Source organism: Amia ocellicauda, chromosome 3, assembly GCF_036373705.1.
Source record: "Amia ocellicauda isolate fAmiCal2 chromosome 3, fAmiCal2.hap1, whole genome shotgun sequence".
NCBI classification, from domain to species: Eukaryota; Metazoa; Chordata; class Actinopteri; order Amiiformes; family Amiidae; genus Amia; species Amia ocellicauda.
The window spans coordinates 3,659,202-3,681,293 of NC_089852.1; the positions used below are offsets into that span (position 1 = coordinate 3,659,202).

Below are 22,092 nucleotides of genomic sequence, written 5' to 3' on the forward strand. Positions count from 1 at the left end.
TGGTATGATTGATTGATTGATTTTTACTTGGAAATGTTTGTTTGCTGTATCTGTGTATAGTTTTAAGACAGTTCCTTCTTACATTGTCAGTCATAGGGTGCCTCACTACTAGATTCATAAGATCTCATTCATAGGCCACCTTGAACTCTACCTGTTATACAAGACTTGGTATTTAAATTACAAAAAAAAAATCCAGTGTTATAAATGGGCTAAAATTGATAAAACAACAAGCTTGAATTTTTAAATAAATAAAAAACCACAGCCTGTATTACTATCTGAAGTTGCCTCAGATCCCCTACAGAGGCTCCCTAATCATTGTGACACGAGGACGTATTTATATTAATATTTGTCATATCTACATGCTTCTTGTAACAACGTGCTCCTTGATGTACAAAATCTCACGTATGGCCTCTGGGGTATTGACAAGAGTAGATCCGTTAATATGCAGAGAGACTTAATAGAGAGAATTACCGTAGTTAAAAGCTTCATTGTTTGCTGGCTGGTACCCCCTGGGAGGACTGTAATGGCTTTTTAATTTGAGCTTAAGCGGTGGTAGCACGAAGATTAATTTATTGAAAATATGCCAGAGCTAAAGCCTAGTAACACCAGTCCTCTAATCAGCACTTTGGCACAAATATGTGTATTATAAATCACATGTGATAAACCAGCCAATCACAGAGCAGCATTTCACTACATTTCTACACCTGTTCTCATGTATATGTGTCAGAGAAATATCACGACTTAAAAATGCTTCAACTGGCAGCGACGTTTCAGGACACTTGATGCAAATGGTGTCAGTTTCACAGGACGTACATTTGTCTTTAACAGCTCTGCGGTCCTCTCGCCCCAAACTGCATGGGATAACATCTCTTATACAATATATATGACTGATTATCTTGTGCAGAAAAACAGAAGAATAGGGAAAATGTTTTTAAATTGCCACACCTCTGATAAAGTACTGAAGAATTATTGCACTTCAGCAGAGTTTTGAGCAGGTAAAGAAATTGAGAAAATTAGCTCATTCCACGCAGTGCTGTTTAAACAAGTCAGATACTCACCTAAAAGGGTAACATATTTTGTTTTTTTAATCATCGTATGAATCAGTTGATTTCTAATGACTCGGGTAAAGTTATGAATCATTTGAACACCTTATGTTCAGAGGGTTAATTGGTTTAATAGGCTTAAAGTACTGTCAACTGTAAGTTGCCCTGGATCAGGGCGTAGTAATAATAATTATAGCCAAATAGGCTTATTCTTGACTTGACAACAACAACAGACAAGACATTATTTCTTACATTTATTTAAATCTAGCAAACGTTTTAAAATACATGTAAAACCTATTGACAGATTACTTTTAAATAAAACAAAATAAAAATCTGAATCAGAGCTTACTTACTTGGTCCCCAGAAAAGTAAACCACAAATCACATTTTATATACATAACATGCCTCAAATGTCAGTGTACACAGAAACCTCATGACATCCAAAGATGAGCAGCGAAAGCGCTGTCCACCCCCGTTGCACCAACAGGATGTTCAGTGTCATCACGGACAGGGAGACTAGGAAATTAGGTCCAGGTGTTACAGATTAAGAGCCTGGAAAAGCAGGTTTTCAATTTGATTTAATAAATCACATCGCTGCCCGTTGGTCATGTAAAACCTTTATCCAACACCTGCATATTTATTCTTTCATACAAAGAGGAACCCTTTTTGAGTGGGAGGAAGCTTTCGCCCTATAAAGCAGGTAAAAGGTGTAGAAAGTTGGAAGACGCCTCATTCACTAGAGAATAATACAACTTGATATGTACACTCGATACATTTCACAACATCAATAATAAGAGTCAAAGCTAACTGAAGCAACCCAATCTAAACACGTTAACTTACATGGACTTTTTGTGCATTCTTTTGTACTTCATAAGAACAGATAAACTGCGCCCACTGTCACAGACAGCAAGCTCATAATATTGCTAACATGTTCGACAGCAATTCAAAGTGCATAGTTTATTTGTTATTTCATAGTTCTGATTCCACCTTGTTATGAAGTGACTGCATCATAAAAGTTTTTTTTAATATGTTCATTTTGTACAACTTGAATATAGCTTTGCAACTTCAAGTCGAACTCATAGTTTCAGCTTTTTCTTATTTTCATGATAAAAAAATTAAAATTATCTATATTTAAAAAAGAAACTGTAGGAAAATAAGAGTTGTGACTAGTAGGCTACTGGCCTTTTAAAAAATGAATACTGATCAGTAACATGTAAGGCAGAGGGTTGCATAATTATTATAAAAGCTGATATAAATTAATGATGCAGGAAAATGTCTCAGTAGAAGCAATTACATCATGTAGTAAACATCAGTCATTGATTAGTTTTGCACCATGTATTTGTAAGTGTTGTGCATAGATAAAACCAACAAGAAAGGCAACTGCTGAACTCTGCTTCACTGATTTAGCAGAAATAAACTGTATGGCACTAACACCACCCTAGGGGGAGCCCTAACTCTAAAGACTTGCAAGACGTTAAAGCAAATATAGAATATAACAGAACATAAATTGACCCGTCTCTGTGATTTATGTTCCTTTTTTATTAAAAAAGGCCTGTTATATTGCAATCGTTGAGGTGTGTTTAAACAGCAAATGAAAACAAGCTTGTAAAGGTTATTTGGTATTAATTTGGTGTAGCGCTGTATTCTTTAGGCCACAGGAGGCCTAAGGTAAATATACCGTTTTGCGGTTTGTATGACCTTTTTCCATGCAATGTATTCTTTACCATTATATACAAGAGTGTATATACTTAACGAGCAAGCTGTGCTGAAACAGAAGGATTAGTTAACTGAAGTTAATCTTGTCTGTAGTTTGCCTTAATTTAAGTCAATTCAGTCAGCTTCTGAGTTGGTGGTAAATAGGTTGAAGGTCAATGTCCAGGTTCTGCAGGTAGAACTAGTGGTGTTCAGGTCTGACGGTGAGTGTCTAATGCCTTCGGTCCCCTGCTCTCTCTGCAGATTCAGTACTAGTGCTGCTGCAGAAAACAAAAACAAAATGGAAGCAGGTTCAGGGGGAGAAAAAAGCATAATTGTTCAGTTTGAATGACAACAAAAGCTTGAGCTGCTATTTTTAGATTCAAAAGAGCAAATAACAAGGGTTGCTAATTGAAAAATAAATTCTAAACATCCTTTTTAGATTCAAAAGAGCAAATAACAAGGGTTGCTAATTGAAAAATAAATTCTAAACATCCTTAATTAGTGATCAGATCGGCCATTGTCTGTAGGGGACACAAACCCATTTGGCCCATGAATATCATCAAATTGAAACACATTTGTTATGAGCATCTGCAACTTCAAAGTGTTACGCTATTATGTGCCACAATGGTTGCCACAGACGTGTAAGAAAAGGCGCAATGTGCAACAGCATTCAGAAATGAATACAAAGTTGTTACTAATAACTGAGATTATTATTTAGAAAACAAAATGTTCATCTGATCCTTGATTGTGTTTACTAAGCATCTGCAGTGTATCATTTAGCTTATGAACACCTGCAAGGTTATAGAGCCACGCGGATGAGTTTTTTTTATTTTATCCAGGTGACGTGAAAAGGAACACCTGAGATCTCACGATTTAATAATGAGGGATGAAATCAAGATTAGTAAAACTTTGACTTGATAGCTTTGTCTTCACTAAAAGCAATACTTGTGGCATTGCAAGATTTGGAAGGTCCTAATTAAGAGCACAGTGCCATGATTAAGACATAATTACAACCGTGACACACAGGGCTATTTTTTTCCTGATCCCTGCCAGCTTTTCAGATAAACCACCACTATGAGTCACACTGTTCTGCCTCCAGACTCTGCATCAAATTTGCGCTGAATCTGAGAATGACAAATCTCAATCCTCTGTGGAAAAACGTAGAGATTTCACTAATTCATGTTTCAAACAAGACCACAGAAGCTGGGAGACATGAAGAACCAGATTAATTCGTGATTTTTCTTTTCTTTTTTTAACTGCTAGTTTGTGTATAAAATAATCTGATCTTTTATATTAGCAGATTCATTAAAAATACTGCTTTTTCCCCAGTCGGGTGTCCCAGTAAGTGTAACGTTGAGATGTCCTAAGTCTTAAACATTAATCTCTGGGGGACACACAGGATGTCCTGCTCTGCAGAAATGCACCCATGCACCTGACCTTAAATGTAGAACTTGTTTGTGGTATGGCAAGGCTCTCGAGGAAGATTGTGGGAGTAGCTGAAGCATAGAAAATGGTTGTTGCCAGAGTATTTGTAAACAAGTGCTACTTTGAGAAATGGGACACAAGGTCACGGAAACGTAAAGCACAGCAATGAGTCTGGAGAAAGTTCCCACACAGCGCATGTATTGCTTTTGGGACATTCAATCCTCACCTCGAGTCCAGGTGTCCAGCACCTGTGAGCTCCAGTCTATGGTGAACTGCTTGGTGTGACGGGTCTCTGAACCCCAAACGCTGTGATGAAGACGTTCACAACCACAATGATGAAGACCAGCCCCGTGGCGATGTTGTTGAGTAGGTTTAGTCGGATTTGTTTGTTTTCATCATTCAGATTGTCCCGAACTGCAGACAAGAAACATTTTATTATTAACGTATATACATTTGGCATATTACAACATTTAAAAAGATCCTTACTGTCATCACATGACCTCAGGAAGGAATCTTGTCACCTTATACACAAATCTCAGGTTCAGGAAGAATATGTGGACATGCTGTACTGATAAACTGGTTTCTATTTGGCTGGCAGCAGCAGCACAGCCATTGTGCTATACTCTAGCCATGTAGTGTGAGGAGAGGGTTATTTTGCTATGCCTGGCTGGTCCATTATAACAGACAGGGTAGCTATGATGAGTCTGCAACATGCTGCTTCAGTAAAGTGACACGGCCCATGAGTCCAGCTCATATTCCTCGAGGGAAAGCCAGAGCAATGGTACCAGATAAATAACTTCATGTGACCGGAGCACATTTGCCAGCAATTTAAAGGGCGTCGTTCAGATGACTACAGCTACCTTCTGCCAGGAGATGGGCCTTGAAAGACCTGTCCAGGTAACTTAAGATAATAGTATTCATAAGATTGCACCACACCAAGATGGACTCCACGGTTACTACTACAACTTTCTAGTCAAGAAAAGCACATCATGTATGATTCTCTTTCAGTTACCAAGTCGCACACGCCAGCATACGGTATCTCCAAGGGCTGACGTGCACTTTACATGTTAACCGCAGCTTGAGCCACACACTGAGCATGGTCCGAAAGCTTTTGGTAAGTCTCACCAGCTGTGTGAAAGGAAAACTGATAAGCGGAGGACTATGTACACAGCACTGTGTGTCTGTACTGGTTCTCCGGCTGCAGGGCTCACCGATGAATATGAGCAGCACCCCCACGGCGATCTGCAGCGTGAGCGAGATGCTGATTAGGGCGATGAGGGGGATGTAGAAGCTGAAGTCCGGCCCCTGCTCAATGACGGCCTTCAGCTGCGACGCGTTTGCCATGAGCAGTGCCACGTCGAGCATGCTCTCCGCCGCACTCTTCTTGTTGGCATAATGGTTTAAGTTGATGGGGTTGGCGCTGCGGCGACCACGGCCACTCCGAGATCTCTGGAATATATATAGAGCGAGAGACTGAATACACTCCAACACACTCAGACAAACAATCACCGGTCTTTTCATGACATCAAATGCGGTGTCTTAAAATGCCTGCCTGTGACTGCTTCCCACATCGAGCACAGGGGGAGAATCCAGTCTTTTTCTCTTCATGAAAAGAATCTCAACTCTCATACCTCGGATTAAATGGCTGCCAGAGGCCCACCCTGAACTGAGTGGCTTAATTATAGAGGCTGAATTTGCTGATTGCCAGAAATTGTTTTGTGTTTTTTGTTTATCTGATTGTGTTTATGTTCTTTATATTTCTCACTGTGCATGTTCCCATTTGCAGTGAATGTGTTTAATGTATTCCTTGTATATCCCCCCTTATACACCTACAGCAACTTTACTACATTCATAATTACAGTATGTCAAAGATTGAATAGACATCTATTTGTAGGTTGTTCACAAATAATAAACCACACACAACCTGAATTACCGTGCATCCGGAAAGTATTCACAGCGCTTCACTTTTTCCACATTTTGTTATGTTACAGCCTTATTCCAAAATGGATTAAATTCATTATTTTCCTCAAAATTCTACAAACAATACCCCATAATGACAACGTGAAAGAAGTTTGTTTTGAAATCTTTGCAAATGTATTAAAAATAAAAAAATAAAAAAGCACATGTACATAAGTATCACAGCCTTTGCCATGACACTCAAAATTGAGCTCAGGTGCGTCCTGTTTCCACTGATCATCCTTGAGATGTTTCTACAACTTGATTGGAGTCCACCTGTGGTAAATTCAGTTGATTGGACATGATTTGGAAAGGCACACACCTGTCTATATAAGGTCCCACAGTTAACAGTGCATGTCAGAGCACAAACTAAGCCATGAAGTCCAAGGAATTGTCTGTAGACCTCCGAGACAGGATTGTATCGAGGCACAGATCTGGGGAAGCGTACAGAAAAATGTCTGCAGCATTGAAGGTCCCAATGAGCACAGTGGCCTCCATCATCCGTAAATGTAAGAAGTTTGTAACCACCAGGACTCTTCCTAGAGCTGGCCGCCCGGCCAAACTGAGCGATCGGGGGAGAAGGGCCTTAGTCAGGGAGGTGACCAAGAACCTGATGGTCACTCTGACAGAGCTCCAGCGTGTCTCTGTGGAGAGAGGAGAACCTTCCAGAAGAACAACCATCTCTGCAGGACTCCACCAATCAGGCTTGTATTGTAGAGTGGCCAGACGGAAGCCACTCCTCAGTAAAAGGCACATAACAGCCCGCCTGGAGTTTGCCAAAAGGCACCTGAAGGACTCTCAGACCATGAGAAACAAAATTCTCTGGTCTGATGAAACAAAGATTGAACTGATGTCTGGAGGAAAGCAGGCACCGCTCATCACCTGGCCAATACCATCCCTACAGTGAAGCAAGGTGGTGGCAGCATCATGCTGTGGGGATGTTTTTCAGCGGCAGGAACTGGGAGATGAGTCAGGATCGAGGGAAAGATGAATGCAGCAATGTACAGAGACATCCTTGATGAAAACCTGCTCCAGAGCACTCTGGACCTCAGACTGGGGCGAAGGTTCATCTTCCAACAGGACAACGACCGTAAGCACACAGCCAAGATAACAAAGGAGTGGCTACAGGACAACTCTGTGAATGTCCTTGAGTGGCCCAGTCAGAGCCCAGACTTGAACCCGATTGAACATCTCTGGAGAGATCTGAAAATGGCTGTGCACCGACGCTCCCCATCCAACCTGATGGAGCTTGAGAGGTCCTGCAAAGAAGAATGAGAGAAACTGTCCAAAAATAGGTGTGCCAAGCTTGTAGCATCATACTCAAAAAGACTTGAGGCTGTAATTGGTGCCAAAGGTGATTCAACAAAGTATTGAGCAAAGGCTGTGAATACTTATGTACATGTGCTTTTTTTGTTTTTTATTTTTAATGAATTTGCAAAGATTTCAAACAAACTTCTTTCACATTGTCATTATGGGGTATTGTTTGTAGAATTCTGAGGAAAATAATGAATTTAATCAATTTTGGAATAAAGCTGTAACATAACAAAATGTGGAAAAAGTGAAGCACTGTGAATACTTTCCGGATGCACTGTATGTTAAAGTATAGGCATAGATTCTGGTATAAATAAATAACGACAGTAACTGTTTTGTAGAATACTTTCACCCTACGGTACATACAGGACCTTGATAGATATATATATACAGTGAGGGAGTATTTGATCCCCTGCTGATTTTGTACGTTTGCCCACTGACAAAGAAATGATCAGTCTATAATTTTAATGGTAGGTGTATTTTAGCAGTGAGAGACAGAATAACAAAACAAAAAATCCAGAAAAACGCATTTCAAAAAAGTTATAAATTGATTTAAATTGATTTACCATTAAAATTATAGACTGATCATTTCTTTGTCAGTGGGCAAACGTACAAAATCAGCAGGGGATCAAATACTTTTTTCCCTCACTGTATATATATATATATATATATATATATAATTTTTTTTTATTATTTTTTTTTTAGGTCAGGCAGGCAAATATTTCCCCCTCCATTGTCTTTCGATATAAATGTCCTGCTCTGACAATTGTTTGGGCCATTGTTGTAACCTCAGGGACATGATGAAGCAATAGGATTATTTTTTTTTGTATCTTTTTTTTTTTTGGCTGCTTGCCCTAATGCTCGTGAGAGAAGATGGTGTAGCAATGTGAAAGAAGAACTATCCACAGCAAAGGTCACGTCGCAAAAAAATATGCTGGGTGTGCACTCTCAATGCATAGAGCATGAAGCCTGGAGCTGAACACGATGCCGGGGGGCGCGGTGTCCCATTGGGTCACTTATCTTCACATATCAGACTTGTACTGCGTTTCTCCATTACACTCCTCACCCCGTCGGCTGTTTTTGTATTTATATTTTAGATTTAAACCATGTGATGTCTCCCCCTACGGGCTGTGTTCTTGTTATTATTATTTGTTTCTAAGCAGACACCCTCACCCACGGCGCCCTCACTCTCCATCTTCCCCGGGTGATTTGAGCTGCTCTCGCTGTTTTTACTCAGTCAACATTCTGCATTTCCTAGATAAGACACGGGCACTGTGTGCTATCTGGATCAAGTCCTGCTATTTTAAAGCCATCTGTAACAGAAGTATATATATATATTTTTTTTTTATTGAAGGGTGTTACTTTATGGCCTTCAGTTAAACAAGACCATTTGAATTCATTTTAGATTCTTTACTACAGGGATGGAAATATTTGACTTAATTTGCACAGCAATTCTCACAATACAAGTATAACTATGAATCAGGCCAGTGGTTTTCAAACAAAAACCAGCAGGGCAGGGGGTAATCCAGGACCGGTTTGAAAACCACTAAATGCTTAAATGGTGTTCAGAATCTGTATTAAGGGTCTTGGCACAATACAGCATTATTGTACATCAATAGATTACCCCTTCATTTAAAACCCAAACACGCTGAACCCCAGCCCTAGCCAACACTGCCATTTTGAAGCTAGGCCCTTAAATATGAACAGTTAATTCATTAAAAACACAAACCTAACGTACAATTTTCTGATTGTTCAAGATAGATCCATAAAGAGTTAAGAAAGAGTAAATACTGGGTATGTCTTTATGACAGGGTTAGACTGAAAAAGTCTAAAATAACATTGTGGAACTACTTGGTGGCAGCAGAGTATCCACTTTCCTTCCACAAACTATAGTCTTGTATGCTTCCAGTTGCCAGTCTCGTGGGAGTAATCGCAGTGCCAAGGGCCAGGTGGCCAACCCAGAATAGTGATCTACATTATTTAAATAAAAAACAACATTGTAAAACTGCTATTCTGTAACTGAAGAAAGTATACAACGACAAGAAACACCGGAGCGTAGCTGCCTGTGTCTGGAGTATCGCTGTAAATGATTTAACGGGTGGCCCTAAAGAAAACCAGTGAACCTGTTCGATTTGAAATCCTTCTAGCCTGGTTAATGCTTTTCCAGGGTAGCGGGCTGGAACGGGACACGGGTTTTTACCATCAGTCAGTCTGGCCCACAGCTCATGGGGATCAGTTAACTGTGAATGTGTCGTTTAAGGCAATTATGTACGTCTTTACAGCAGAGCGTAGTTCAGATTTTTTTTTTTTTTTAAGATAGGGTTTTGTCTGGTCTGTGCCTAACGTTGGATCTCCAACATTACGCTTCAGACCCAAGACTGGAGTTTCTATATTAGCACATTCAAATATTGTAATTTCCTTAGTGAAGCAATAGCATTTGGTCACCTGTCATGGTTATAGTCTGGCACAGCTGGAGTATCGCTAGTCTATTGCGCAAAGGGTTTGTGTACAGTGGTTTTCTTTGGGGGGGATTTTCTTCAGTTTCAGTGCTGTTATTGCATTTTTTCACTATGTAGAGGAGGTTATACATTCCTCTGTCTGTTTAGTTGGATTTCGTCGAGGCTTCAACCCCACCTAATTATCCCTTCCAAACTGGAGGGCAATATAAGGCAATGACCGCAGCTCTACGGTTGGTCTAAAGCCAAGAGTGGTTTCTCAAGCGGAACATGAACTGAATAATATCCGACTACACTCCACCCGAGTTTACTAAATAAGTATGTACAGAAACATCACAGACATGGCGATTAATCAAGAAGAAAAACGGGTGAAAAATATTTGTTCTTCTGCTTCACGAGCAGTACAAGACCGGCTGCGTCGCTCATCTGCTGAGAAAAGGCAAACAACAGTCTGTTCAAGTGTTATTTGAATGCTTTGTTAAAAAATGAAAACGAAACTAAAAGGAACTTTAAATTAAATATCAAAATAGAAAAATATTTTTTCTGGCAGCTTTTTGGGGGATTTTATTTGTGTTGGCTTTTCACAAAATAAAGACAAAAATTCTTGACCTTTAGATCTATATGTATCCAAAAAGATGGTTCTGTTCCCAAGACAAATGTACAAAACATCAAGAGTTTGGTATCAAAAGTGCACAACCTGGGTTATCTTTTTCAGTGAAGAACTGTGTGTGTTTGTTTTGGATGTAGCTCCGGTGATGACCCTAATAAGGCACCCCTGTGCACACCAGTTAGCCAAAACAAAAAAACACAGCCTCTTGAGCTTTTCTCAGCATGTGAACAGAGCTTTCCAAAATAAATTAAGCTCACATCTTCTGTGAGAACTGTGCAGTGTCTGCCTCTTAATCGACTCATTAATGCTAGGTCATCTTTTCCCACTTCTATGTAGTAGTAGTAGTTTTTGTTGTGTGTTAACAAATGTTCACAGCACTGCAATAAATAATTTGAGCTGCCAAATAAATAAAAAAAAACATACTTAGCTAGGGTTTGAAAAAGGTAGCTAAGTGGCATCTCTCTGATTTGATTCTGAAGGCATACACAATTCCCATGCTAACAGATCACAGAAACATCCCTTCATTAACGGGATGGACAAGCAACAGATTTATTAGTGCTCATGAAATAAGCCTGTGGACAAATTAAAATGAAAGGCTATCCTTAGTGAATGGAAATTAGCATATTCTAAAACATATCGAGACTTTCAATTAGGTGTTTGCGAACGCAAGTAAATTATAATTGTGTTCCCCTAAAATGTAATTAATCCAATTGGCTCTTGTTCCTCAAACATTTTTCAATTATGTATTCATTTTATTCTAGGTCTGTGTCTGCTTATTTGCGACTCATAATGCAGTGATGAATTATTCAAGATCTCTGCAGGATTCGAATCTTGAGCTCCTCACAGGATGTGGAAACTCCTAAATGTGTTATTGTACAATGGTTAATTAAAACTACAGTTGAATTACCTATTATGCCGATACAAGAAACACAGTTATTATCACTGTAGTTAGGTCCCCCACAATTAAAATGATTGAATGCCACAGGGTACAATTGGCTTGCTTGCACACTTTCATATTTAGATCAAAGGCATAACAAAGAGTTGGTTCTTGAGTATATCTTCATGAAATCAATCCCTTTAGGATGCCAAATCTTAAATGTCCTGTTCAATTACTTCAATTCTAATCTTCTAGTCTCGTATTCCATGTGTGATGTGTTATCCCATCTGTCACTGATGTAAGAAACACGCAATGTGCCCGTTTTAGAGGTTTGGGCCAGTTTTAGATTTTGTTTGCTCTATTCGGGTCTAGATTTCTGACCCCGAAATGTAACTGAAAGGTCAAAAGTGGTAACACATTGACATGTATTTAAAATATCACCTATGTGGCAGTCAATGACTAACACCAGGCCTATAGTCCCTTCCTCAGACTTGCTGTTTTTCAGTCAGGAGTTGCTGACAAGCTGTTTGCAGTATTTCACTGCTTCTTTAACACTTTCTCTTTACTGCCAAAACAAATCAAAATCAAAATAACAGATTTTGATCAGGTGCAGAATGCCAAGAGTGAACAAGTCTTTTGGTGTTTGCCAGCATCTTAAGTTACGAATGCAAATGCAGAACATAAAATTGTTTTCAGCATTTTAAGTCTGACGGGTTCTTCTGAGGACAAGGCTGTATTAGTCAGTGGCTGCCATGGTTTCAACATTAAAATTAAAATACAACTACTGTATTAACATGGTTCTCACCAAGTAATAGAAATCAGTGGCCCTAAACACTAGACCTTAAAGGATCTACCATTGTCTACAGCATAACACTACTTAAGCTTTTCCTTCGAATACATTCCAGGAAAATGTCTGCGGTGTATTTTTGTACATGGAGTTTAAAACTAAAGTTCAAGAGCAGGACAACCACAATCACACTTCACTCCGCTTCAAGCTAACCAATGAGATGCCCTCTCACGTACACACACTATCATAACTACCACGCCACAAGTTCCTTCCCCTGCGTCAGTCCCTCGCTTCCATAGCGCCACAACCACGATCACTCAGAAACAACATCCCTTATCTCTGTTAAACTTCAACAAGCACAATAAGCTGCGTTTCGGTGTGACACTCCTAAAGTGCAGTACGGCTGACAGACTGGATGAAGAACAACATGTAAAGTCAATCTGATAAACACAACCTCACAAGGTCCAAACAAAATGGCAGCTGTTTGTTAAACAAACCAGGGTGTGTATACAACTGAAAATGTCCTTTGTGAAATGAATGTACATCACTTTTTGATTGAACAGAGGTTCTGAAACCAGTAGATGGCACAGGTGAGGCTTTGGAAAGCCATTTAATATGCATATAAACTTTAATAATAAAAGAAACGAAATACAGCAGATAATCCAATGTGTGGTGTTTTTGACCGCTTTATACGAGAGAGAATGACGGAGAAAGCACAAAAGGTCTCATTGATTTCCTCCGTCTGACTCACAACAAGCACGTCAGACTGCAGGGCCCTGTGTGACCCGGCCACCTAATTCTCTACCACAATTTACATATGAAGGTATTGCAAGCATGTGGGCAAGGTGACATCATCGCAATCTCTTCCAGCCTATACTTCCAGCACACTCAGCCCTCTGGGATTTGTTTTTTCATTTTTAGTCAACTTCACTGATATCTGAACAAGCCGTCATTCCCTGCATCCAGCAACATCTTATTCAGCCAGGGCTAAACAAATAATACACTAATGTATGTGTTAGTCAGAGGTGATTTACCTAAATTAGTTATACATGATCAACATTTAAGTTTGTGCAGTCGTTAATGTGCACAGATCTTTCAGAGCTCAGACAGCTGAGGTAACGAAGAGTGACTTCACATGTCATAATAATGACTACAGAAATCACAGACCATTAGGTAATTTTTACACTGCTCTGTGAATGGACACCAACGTATTTTATCATTAATAAAATCGTTTGTTTAATTAGAGATTTGTCAGTGCAAAATGTATATTAGTGACAATAACTCTGAAACAACCTAATGCATCTCAAATACCAGTCCTACCTTTTCCTGTATCCCTAATTAAAACTAGACCAAGCCCAGACATACACTAAATGCAAAACTAATAAGATGTTACATTTACATTTAAAATATCTGTACATAATGTTGGAATGCTTTAGAAAAGCAAAGAACGGCACCAGAAAACCCCTTTTAATGGTTCTTCTTATCCTGATCTGTTGGATAAGGCAGATAAAATGTTATGTGTCTGCTCACTCATTCTTCACGTGTATAAAGTTCGTGCGGCCTTTTAGAGCTGCCACATCTGCTTCTATTTACATGTCCTTGGGAATCTGGCGAATTAATAAGTTAGTTTCCATTTCCTTGCCAGATGAATCTCACTGAAAAGTTGTTTTCAAAGCAAAGTAGGTTATGTCCGCTTACATACCCCAGTCCTTCAACATCATATTCATTTATACAGACAGATGGTGCTCTTTGAAATAATGAGAACTAAGCACCTTCACCTGGGAATAGATCAACAACGTAAAAAATATCAACAGTAGGCGACCTATACCTGTGGCCTTCAGAGGAACAAATAACATGAACCCAGGATGCAGGAAGTAGAAGAAAATATCTATTTTGTTCAAACTAACAATGTCAGATATATTCCAATAAATCCTGCTTTTGAATTGTTTGTGAATTGTCTGGTTTGTTGTGTCTTTCAGTCCTCGGGGCTGTCAGGGTCAGATGTGTGTCTGACTCCATTAAAGTTTGTCAACACTGGTCTAAAGTGTTGATTGGAAAGCTTAAGGCCATAACCTTGTAAAGATATTATACCCTCCGTTCTTCCCTGTTGCTCTCAAAGCAGCGTCTTTGTCAGCAGCCAGTTGTTCTGCAAAACACGTCAGATTTCGGGTAAAGCTGTTTTCTAGAGAGAACTGTCGTTTCACAAGTTGGAAAACTGCAAAGTGAGCTGAATGGATTCCAGGAAAGGCGTTTTTCGCAATTAAGCAATCATTAATTTTGTCTCGCACAACGAATCTACAAAGCTTATATTCATTCTGGGGAAGTAACATACTAACGGTTTCAGTGTACACAAACAAAAACGGCTAAAATGGAGTCTTTTCTAAGGACAGAAAGTCGTTAGATCATTTTAAAAAGATCTCCTGGTCAATATCCACTTTGCCTTGTGTGACATATTGTTAATGACACCTATTGCTTGATTTATTGAGCACCAAGCCATTTTTTTATTGCAGCAGCCTGCTCTGTCATAGTCCCACACTAACACTCGCTGGAGTACACACAGCAGAGCACACAGTATTGAACATGTATGGTTTTAGTCCAAATATAAGTATTGAAAATTTAATATTTTCAGAAAGTCACGTTTTCTGAAAATAAAAATTGGAAAAGTATAACTCATTGCCTTCTCTTCAATATTGGCGTTGATTCTTTATTCCTGTCCTGTCTCCCCCAGATAACACACCTATTTCAGTCAAACTTGATGTAAGTGGCTAGTCCTGGACTCTGACCTTGACCATTCAGAGATGACGGGCATTGTGAGGGGGATCCCAGTCTTTTACAACGCCGGAGTTGACAAACTGAACTGAGACCAGTGAAACCAACAGAATTCAATTTGCCGATCTATAGAGCATTTAGCCAGCGTGCCATATTTCACCTCCTGTGGAGATAAGCCTTTCCCGTGAAGCCTAATGACAAATGGATGGCAATAAGTTCCAGGCGGCTGGAATGCCACTCTAACGTACCTCAGATGGGTGATCGAAACTGCTGTTATTAAGGGCTTCAGGGGGAAAAATAACTCGTTTTTTTTTAATCCCCAGTGGTGCTACGGTGTCTGAGATTACCCCAGCCATCGAAAGTGAGAGTGAGGTAGACTTAAAGACTAAACTGCCAGCATCGGGAAGTCACATCTTTCATCTTCAGCTCAGCAGGGGCTCTCATTATCTATGGGTCAATAGGCCCAGCTCATGTCACATCAGTTTGGAATAACTATGAATAATTTATTTCCATTTGTGATCCACCACTCTATCCCCCCGAAAAAGTGATTTGATAAAACAAACTGGTCATAAAAGCATGCTTTGTAAAGATGAAAAATGCATGCCATGAATAAAATATTTTTTAAATGTATTTTTATGAAACTACATAAAACAAACCACGTGGGAATTCAAAGGCACTGCTTTCATGAAAGACACATTTTCTTAAATCTTCCTATTCGGCATCTCACATTTCCAACATGGTATCAGTCATTGTTATATGTTACATGTCATATGTCCCCCCCTCTAAAATGGGCCTTGTCAAGACACATAGGACTGACATGGCTCCTTCTGATGACATCACCAACTTTCAGCTGCACAGAAAACAATGGGTTCCCCAGCCAAGTTCACCTCAGCCGACACCAGTGGCCATCTTGGCGCAGCCCTGATCTAAACCAGTGATCTGTAGACTATCCTGCATACAACAAATATTCAAATAACCTTGATCCAGAACAAATATTTTGAGTTAGAACATAAGAAAATGTACAAATGAGAGGAGGCCATTCGACCCATCATGCTCGTTTGGTGTCCATTAATAACTGAGTGATCCAAGGATCCTATCCAGTCTGACTTTAAATGTTCCCAAATTTTCAGCTTCAGCCACATCGCTGGGAAGTTTGTTCCAGATGGTGACGCCTCTGTGTGAAGACGTGTCTCCTGTTTTCTGTCTTGAATGCCTTGAAGCCCAATTTCCATTTGTGTCCCCGGGTGCGTGTGTCCCTGCTGATCTGGAAAAGCTCCTCTGGTTTGATGTGGTCGATGCCTTTCATGATTTTGAAGACTTGGATCAAGTCCCCACGTAGTCTCCTCTGTTCCAGGGTGAAAAGGTTCAGTTCCTCAGTTTCTCAGTAGGACAGTCCCTTCAGACCTGGAATAAGTCTGGTTGCTCTCCTCTGAACTGCCTCTAGAGCAGCGATATCTTTCTTGAAGTGTGGAGCCCAGAACTGTCCACAGTATCCAGATGAGCTCTAACTAGTGCATTGTACAGTCTGAACATCACTGCCCTTGTTCTCAATTCTACACTTTTGACAATATACCCTAGCATTGTGTTTGCCTTTTTTATTGCTTCCCCACATTGCTTGGATGGAGAAAGTGAGGAGTCCTCATAGACTCCTAGGTCTTTCTCATGCGTTACTTCATCTAGTTCTAATCCCCCTATAGTGTAATTATAGTGGACATTTTTGTTACCTGCATGTAATACCTTGCACTTGTCCACATTGAATATTATGACAGAAGACTGCCATAATATTCACCACATTGGATGACTGCGTCTGATGTCAACGTTACTCTTCAATACAGGCGCCCTGTGTGTGTGTCTGTGAGGAACCACAAATAAAACAAAATTGAGGAACACTCAAGAACTAGAAGCACATATGCCTTTCTCATGGGAATGTGGACTCTAGTAAGATAACTATCTGGCTATTATGCTATACTGTAAGCTATTTATTTTCACATCAACTCTAGCCCTCATGTTTTGTTTTTAAGTGATAAACTTCTTTATACAAACAGAAGTGAGTAACACATTTTTCATGTGTTTGGTAAGCCCAACTGTTGAAAGACCCCAACCAATTTATATTTTAATAAAGACAGGCCACATCACATTTCAGCTGCATTATTAGATTATAATTAACCAAAATTATAATTGTTAATATTATTAACCTATATTATATATTGCTTTTTGCAATTTGTATTTTATTTTGCACAATTTCCTGTTTTAACAATTAAAATCCACCTTCCACCAAAATGAAATCTAAAAATGCTAATTAAGTATACAACTTAAAGACAAAACCCAAATTAATGTCATTCATACACTTGCTAATGAGACTGAGCACCCCTCCTGTCTATAGGTCACAATGTGATATGCGCATAAATAAGTGTTCAGAAGAGCACAATCCTGCATTAGCATTTATACACAATAACAACAAACTGCAGCTGTCAAGTGCACACCTTTAATAGCAAGCATTCGGAAACAAAGAGGTGCACATGCACATGTTTAACAGGGTGTCACCACCACATTGTGGTCATTGAACACGTGTGTTGTTTTTAATTCTCCGTTATTCCTTCACAAAGCACTAGAACGATGCATGTTTTATCGACATTCACATGTAAATTATACACTTAAATACACAGAATTTCAGTGCTTTTGCTTCACCACACTAACCATAATGCAACACTGCCTATATCCACAGGAATTATACAACTACTGTTAAGATTAATCGTTATCTAGTCACCATGCATGCCTCAGTGTTATCTACATTAACCTCAGATTCCAATGCCTAGAATCTCTACTCTCAAAATGTCAGAGGGAGAGCAGCTGTTCATTTTGCAGGAGGTTTAACAGCCAACACCTAAATTGTGTTACAGCATGAATTGAACCTGTCTATTTTTATGATATGCTTATAGATGTTTTTTTTTTCCTGAGCAGCATTTTAGTTTGACAATGTCAGCATACTGTACATTACTGAATGAACAAATTACACAAGATGTTAAATAGACGCTTTCAGCCCATACCATAGCATAGTATTGTTTTGCTTTGTTTGGTACAGACACAACGTAACAACATTTCAGAAACATTTCTGTAAGCTTGTGGTTTGGATGTTGTTCCAATGTTTATTAAGAATTTGTGTTCCTAATTTATAAAAAAAGATTTGTAGCAATATTGCAGACACATAAGTTACTTTAGTTGTGCGTGTTTGTAAATGATGTTACCAGTGTCTTGTTTTATATACATTACATGAATGTAACAACAGTAACATTTAAAAAAAAAATAGAAATCCATTTATAATAAATTATCTGTATATTATCAATCAACATTGTACCAATAACATTTATTTTCCTGACAACACTGACTACTATATTTTACTACCAAATCTGTGAGTCTACAGATTTGCATTGTCCAAACATATAGGCACAGAAGCAGAATCTTGTGACAAGGTAGTCACAATGTTAAAAATTCCTAGCTGGGTATTTCCTTTAAACTTTTGTCCCTACATCGCTGTTGTTTTATGTGGTTGGCATTGAACCACAAGTACTCCACCTCACCCCTTCACAATTTCCTCTAATTTATTCTCAATCATTTTAAAATGCAGTTCAATCACTGGCAAAAAGCAGACCAACCCTTCCCCTCTTTGATTCATACTTTCAATTCCTATTGTTGATAACTGAAGCAGTGATGTACATAAAGAAAAAAACATTGTAGCCGCATTAAAGGCAAAAATATATAAAGAAAAAATATTTTTTAGCCACACTCTCACTTACTGGGTCCTGTCTAAATACCCAATAAGTGAGAGTGTGGCTACAAAATATTTTTTCTTTGTATATTTTTGCCTTATTTGGGCCAGCACCTAATGGGAGTGAAGTGCACGGATGCTTTACACATATATACATAGATATGGAAGCCGCTATTAAATAGCACAGTAATTCCAGCCAGAAACTGGTTATATTCCTTTTCTGTTCTGGAATAGATACACCACAAGTTGCCACTGAAAGTTTAGTCCCTGATGATGATATTCTTCTAAAATTGCATGAATAAGACCGATTATTGTTTTAACATAGTTTGCATGCTAATACCAACAGCTCCATGAGAGTCCATAGACTTAATCATGAATTATGTTAGTGCTGTTGACCTAGCACATATTCTGTTAATAAATGTCACCATTGCTTTCTCAGTGAAATAGTATATTATTATCAGTTTTATAATATCTCTCAGGACACAACAGTTAAGATTGTGTTGAATATGTCCATTGTTCATAAAGAGGCTGTGAAAGTAAGATGCATTTTCACGGGGTTCATGTTAAACCACATCTTCATTTTCATTTTTTTCCATTGATATGTTTATTTACAAAATGTAATTTTGCTCAGTGAAACCAACATTTGTCATTATCAGAACAGTATGCTTTAAGTCGTGAGTAAATAGTGCTCAATAATACAGTTTATCACACACAATTTGTAGGTACAGTATGTTGTAGTGTTCTGGTTCACATGACACCACTTAGTATAACTTGCAGAATATATATATATTTTTTTTAAGAATTCGTTTCCCATTCCCTTTCTGACAAAAACACAATACACAGGCTTTATGTATGGCTTGTGGTACAAATGAAGTGTCATGTTAGTAAATGTTAAGAGAATGGTCTACAGGATAGTAAAAGTTCACAAACATTTTAATCACTGAGAGTATTCCTTGTACAAGTCATGATACCCTTAAGAATACTCCCCAAGACAAGTAAAGAAAATCAGACAGGTGTCGTTAGGGATAGTTACAGTTGGCTTCTAGTAAAATACATTTTTACAACAATGTTTATTAAGTTACCAATTGCTTACATATTACGGCAGTTTACTGTCTTGATTCAGCGTTTATGAATAGATGGCTCTATACACATACGATGATTGTGTTGCTATTGAAAATTGTAGGTTGATTCAAGTTGCATTTGTAAATGCTCAAGACGCAGAGTCTAATCCGTTTCTTTCAGCAACAAGTGCATTGTCCTGGTCAGGCTAGACTACAGACAAAGCTGCCTACGTCATCCGCTGCATTGGACTGGTCTTTCTTTCAACATTTCCCAAACTGAAAAAGCCCACCGAAAAGGGGGAAATCCGCTGGGTTTTCCTCCTCAAGTGGACACACCATTTGACCAGACCAACATGACAACAGATCAACGATAAATACAAAAACACACATTAAAACACAATAATTGTAATAGTTATAATAATTATATAACCACCAGCATTTCCCGCACTTGTTTACAATCTAAAAACTGAATGAGAGGGTTCAGGCAACGCACCATTTTAAAAAGGCAGCTAGTATAAAGTCTCCGGCCTTGGTCAAAAGAAACCTGCTCTCCTATAGAGGCAAAGAAAAGGAGAAAGAAGGATATGACTAATTCTGTGTCCCTGTTCTCTATACGCGGCTACAGTAATGCATGTAAAACACAAACTGGCGGTACATTGTTTCACATTGCTCCTGGTGCGTGTGTATGGAGTATCCCATTCAGCTGAAGATGTCTTCTCACTGTTAATAATGGTCTTACTGCAAAGCATGATTGATCTTTTACCTCCAGAGCTGCCGCGCTGCTCCTGTCGGCTTCTCCGTTCATTTCGATGTGTTCAGTATCCATCTTCCGTCAGAAAAACGCAGAAAATACAGCGAGAGCAGCGGGTGCAAGAGAGAGAAACTCCGCGTCTGCCTGAGGGAGCCGGGCTGCTTTCTCCGAATGGGGGCGGGATTGCAGCACATCCGGAACAGCGCGCTGCGGCCGCACAGACACACAGAGAGACAGAGAGAGAGAGAGACACACAGAGACACACACAGAGAGAGAGACAGAGACACACAGAGAGACAGAGACAGAGACACACAGAGAGAGAGAGACAGAGACACACAGAGACACACAGAGAGAGAGAGACAGAGACACACACAGAGACACACAGACACACAGAGACACACACAGAGACACACAGACACACAGAGACACAGAGAGAGAGACAGAGACACACACAGAGAGAGAGAGACAGAGACACACACAGAGAGAGAGAGAGAGACAGAGACACACACAGAGAGAGAGAGACAGAGACACACAGAGAGAGAGAGAGACAGAGACACACACAGAGACACACAGACACACAGAGACACAGAGAGAGAGAGACAGAGACACACACAGAGAGAGAGAGAGACAGAGACACACACAGACACACACAGAGACACACAGACACACAGAGACACAGAGAGAGAGAGAGACACACACACAGAGACACACAGACACACAGAGAGAGAGAGACAGAGACAGAGACACACACAGAGACACACAGACACACAGAGAGAGAGAGAGACAGAGACACACACAGAGAGAGAGAGACAGAGACACACACAGAGACACACAGAGAGAGAGAGACAGAGACACACACAGAGACACACACAGAGACACACAGGACACACAGAGAGAGAGAGACAGAGACACACACAGAGACACACAGAGAGAGAGAGAGACAGAGACACACACAGAGACACACAGACACACAGAGAGAGAGAGACAGAGACACACACAGAGACACACAGAGACACACACAGAGAGAGAGAGACAGAGACACACAGACACACAGAGAGAGAGACAGAGACACACACAGAGAGAGACAGAGACACACAGAGACACACAGACACACAGAGAGAGAGAGACAGAGACAGAGACACAGAGACAGACACAGAGACACACAGAGACACACACAGAGACACACAGAGACACACAGACACACACAGAGACACACAGAGACACAGACACACACAGAGACACACACAGAGACACAGAGACACACAGACACACACAGAGACACACACACACACAGAGACACAGAGACACACACAGAGACACAGACACACAGAGACACACAGACACACACAGAGACACAGACACACACAGAGACACACACAGACACACACAGAGACACTGAGACACACAGAGACACACAGACACACACAGAGACACACAGAGACACACAGACACACACGGACACACAGAGACACAGACACAGAGACACACAGAGACACACAGAGACACACAGACACACAAAGACACAGACACACACAGAGACACAGACACACACAGAGACACACACAAAGACACAGACACACACAGAC

General features: G+C 39.8%; 1 protein-coding gene across 1 annotated transcript; it reads right to left on the minus strand.

Annotated features, from left to right (window-relative positions):
- Nucleotides 1-1,284: 1,284 nt before the first annotated feature.
- On the minus strand, nt 1,285-20,688 carry LOC136732467 (ninjurin-1). The gene is made up of 4 exons (XM_066697763.1): nt 20,519-20,688; nt 5,374-5,611; nt 4,389-4,576; nt 1,285-3,015 (listed from the first exon to the last, which is right to left on the minus strand). Exons 1-3 carry the CDS (start codon nt 20,579-20,581, stop codon nt 4,425-4,427), a joined length of 453 nt encoding a protein of 150 aa, XP_066553860.1. The 5' UTR covers nt 20,582-20,688; the 3' UTR covers nt 1,285-3,015; nt 4,389-4,424.
- Between the last annotated feature and the right edge of the window lie 1,404 nt (nt 20,689-22,092).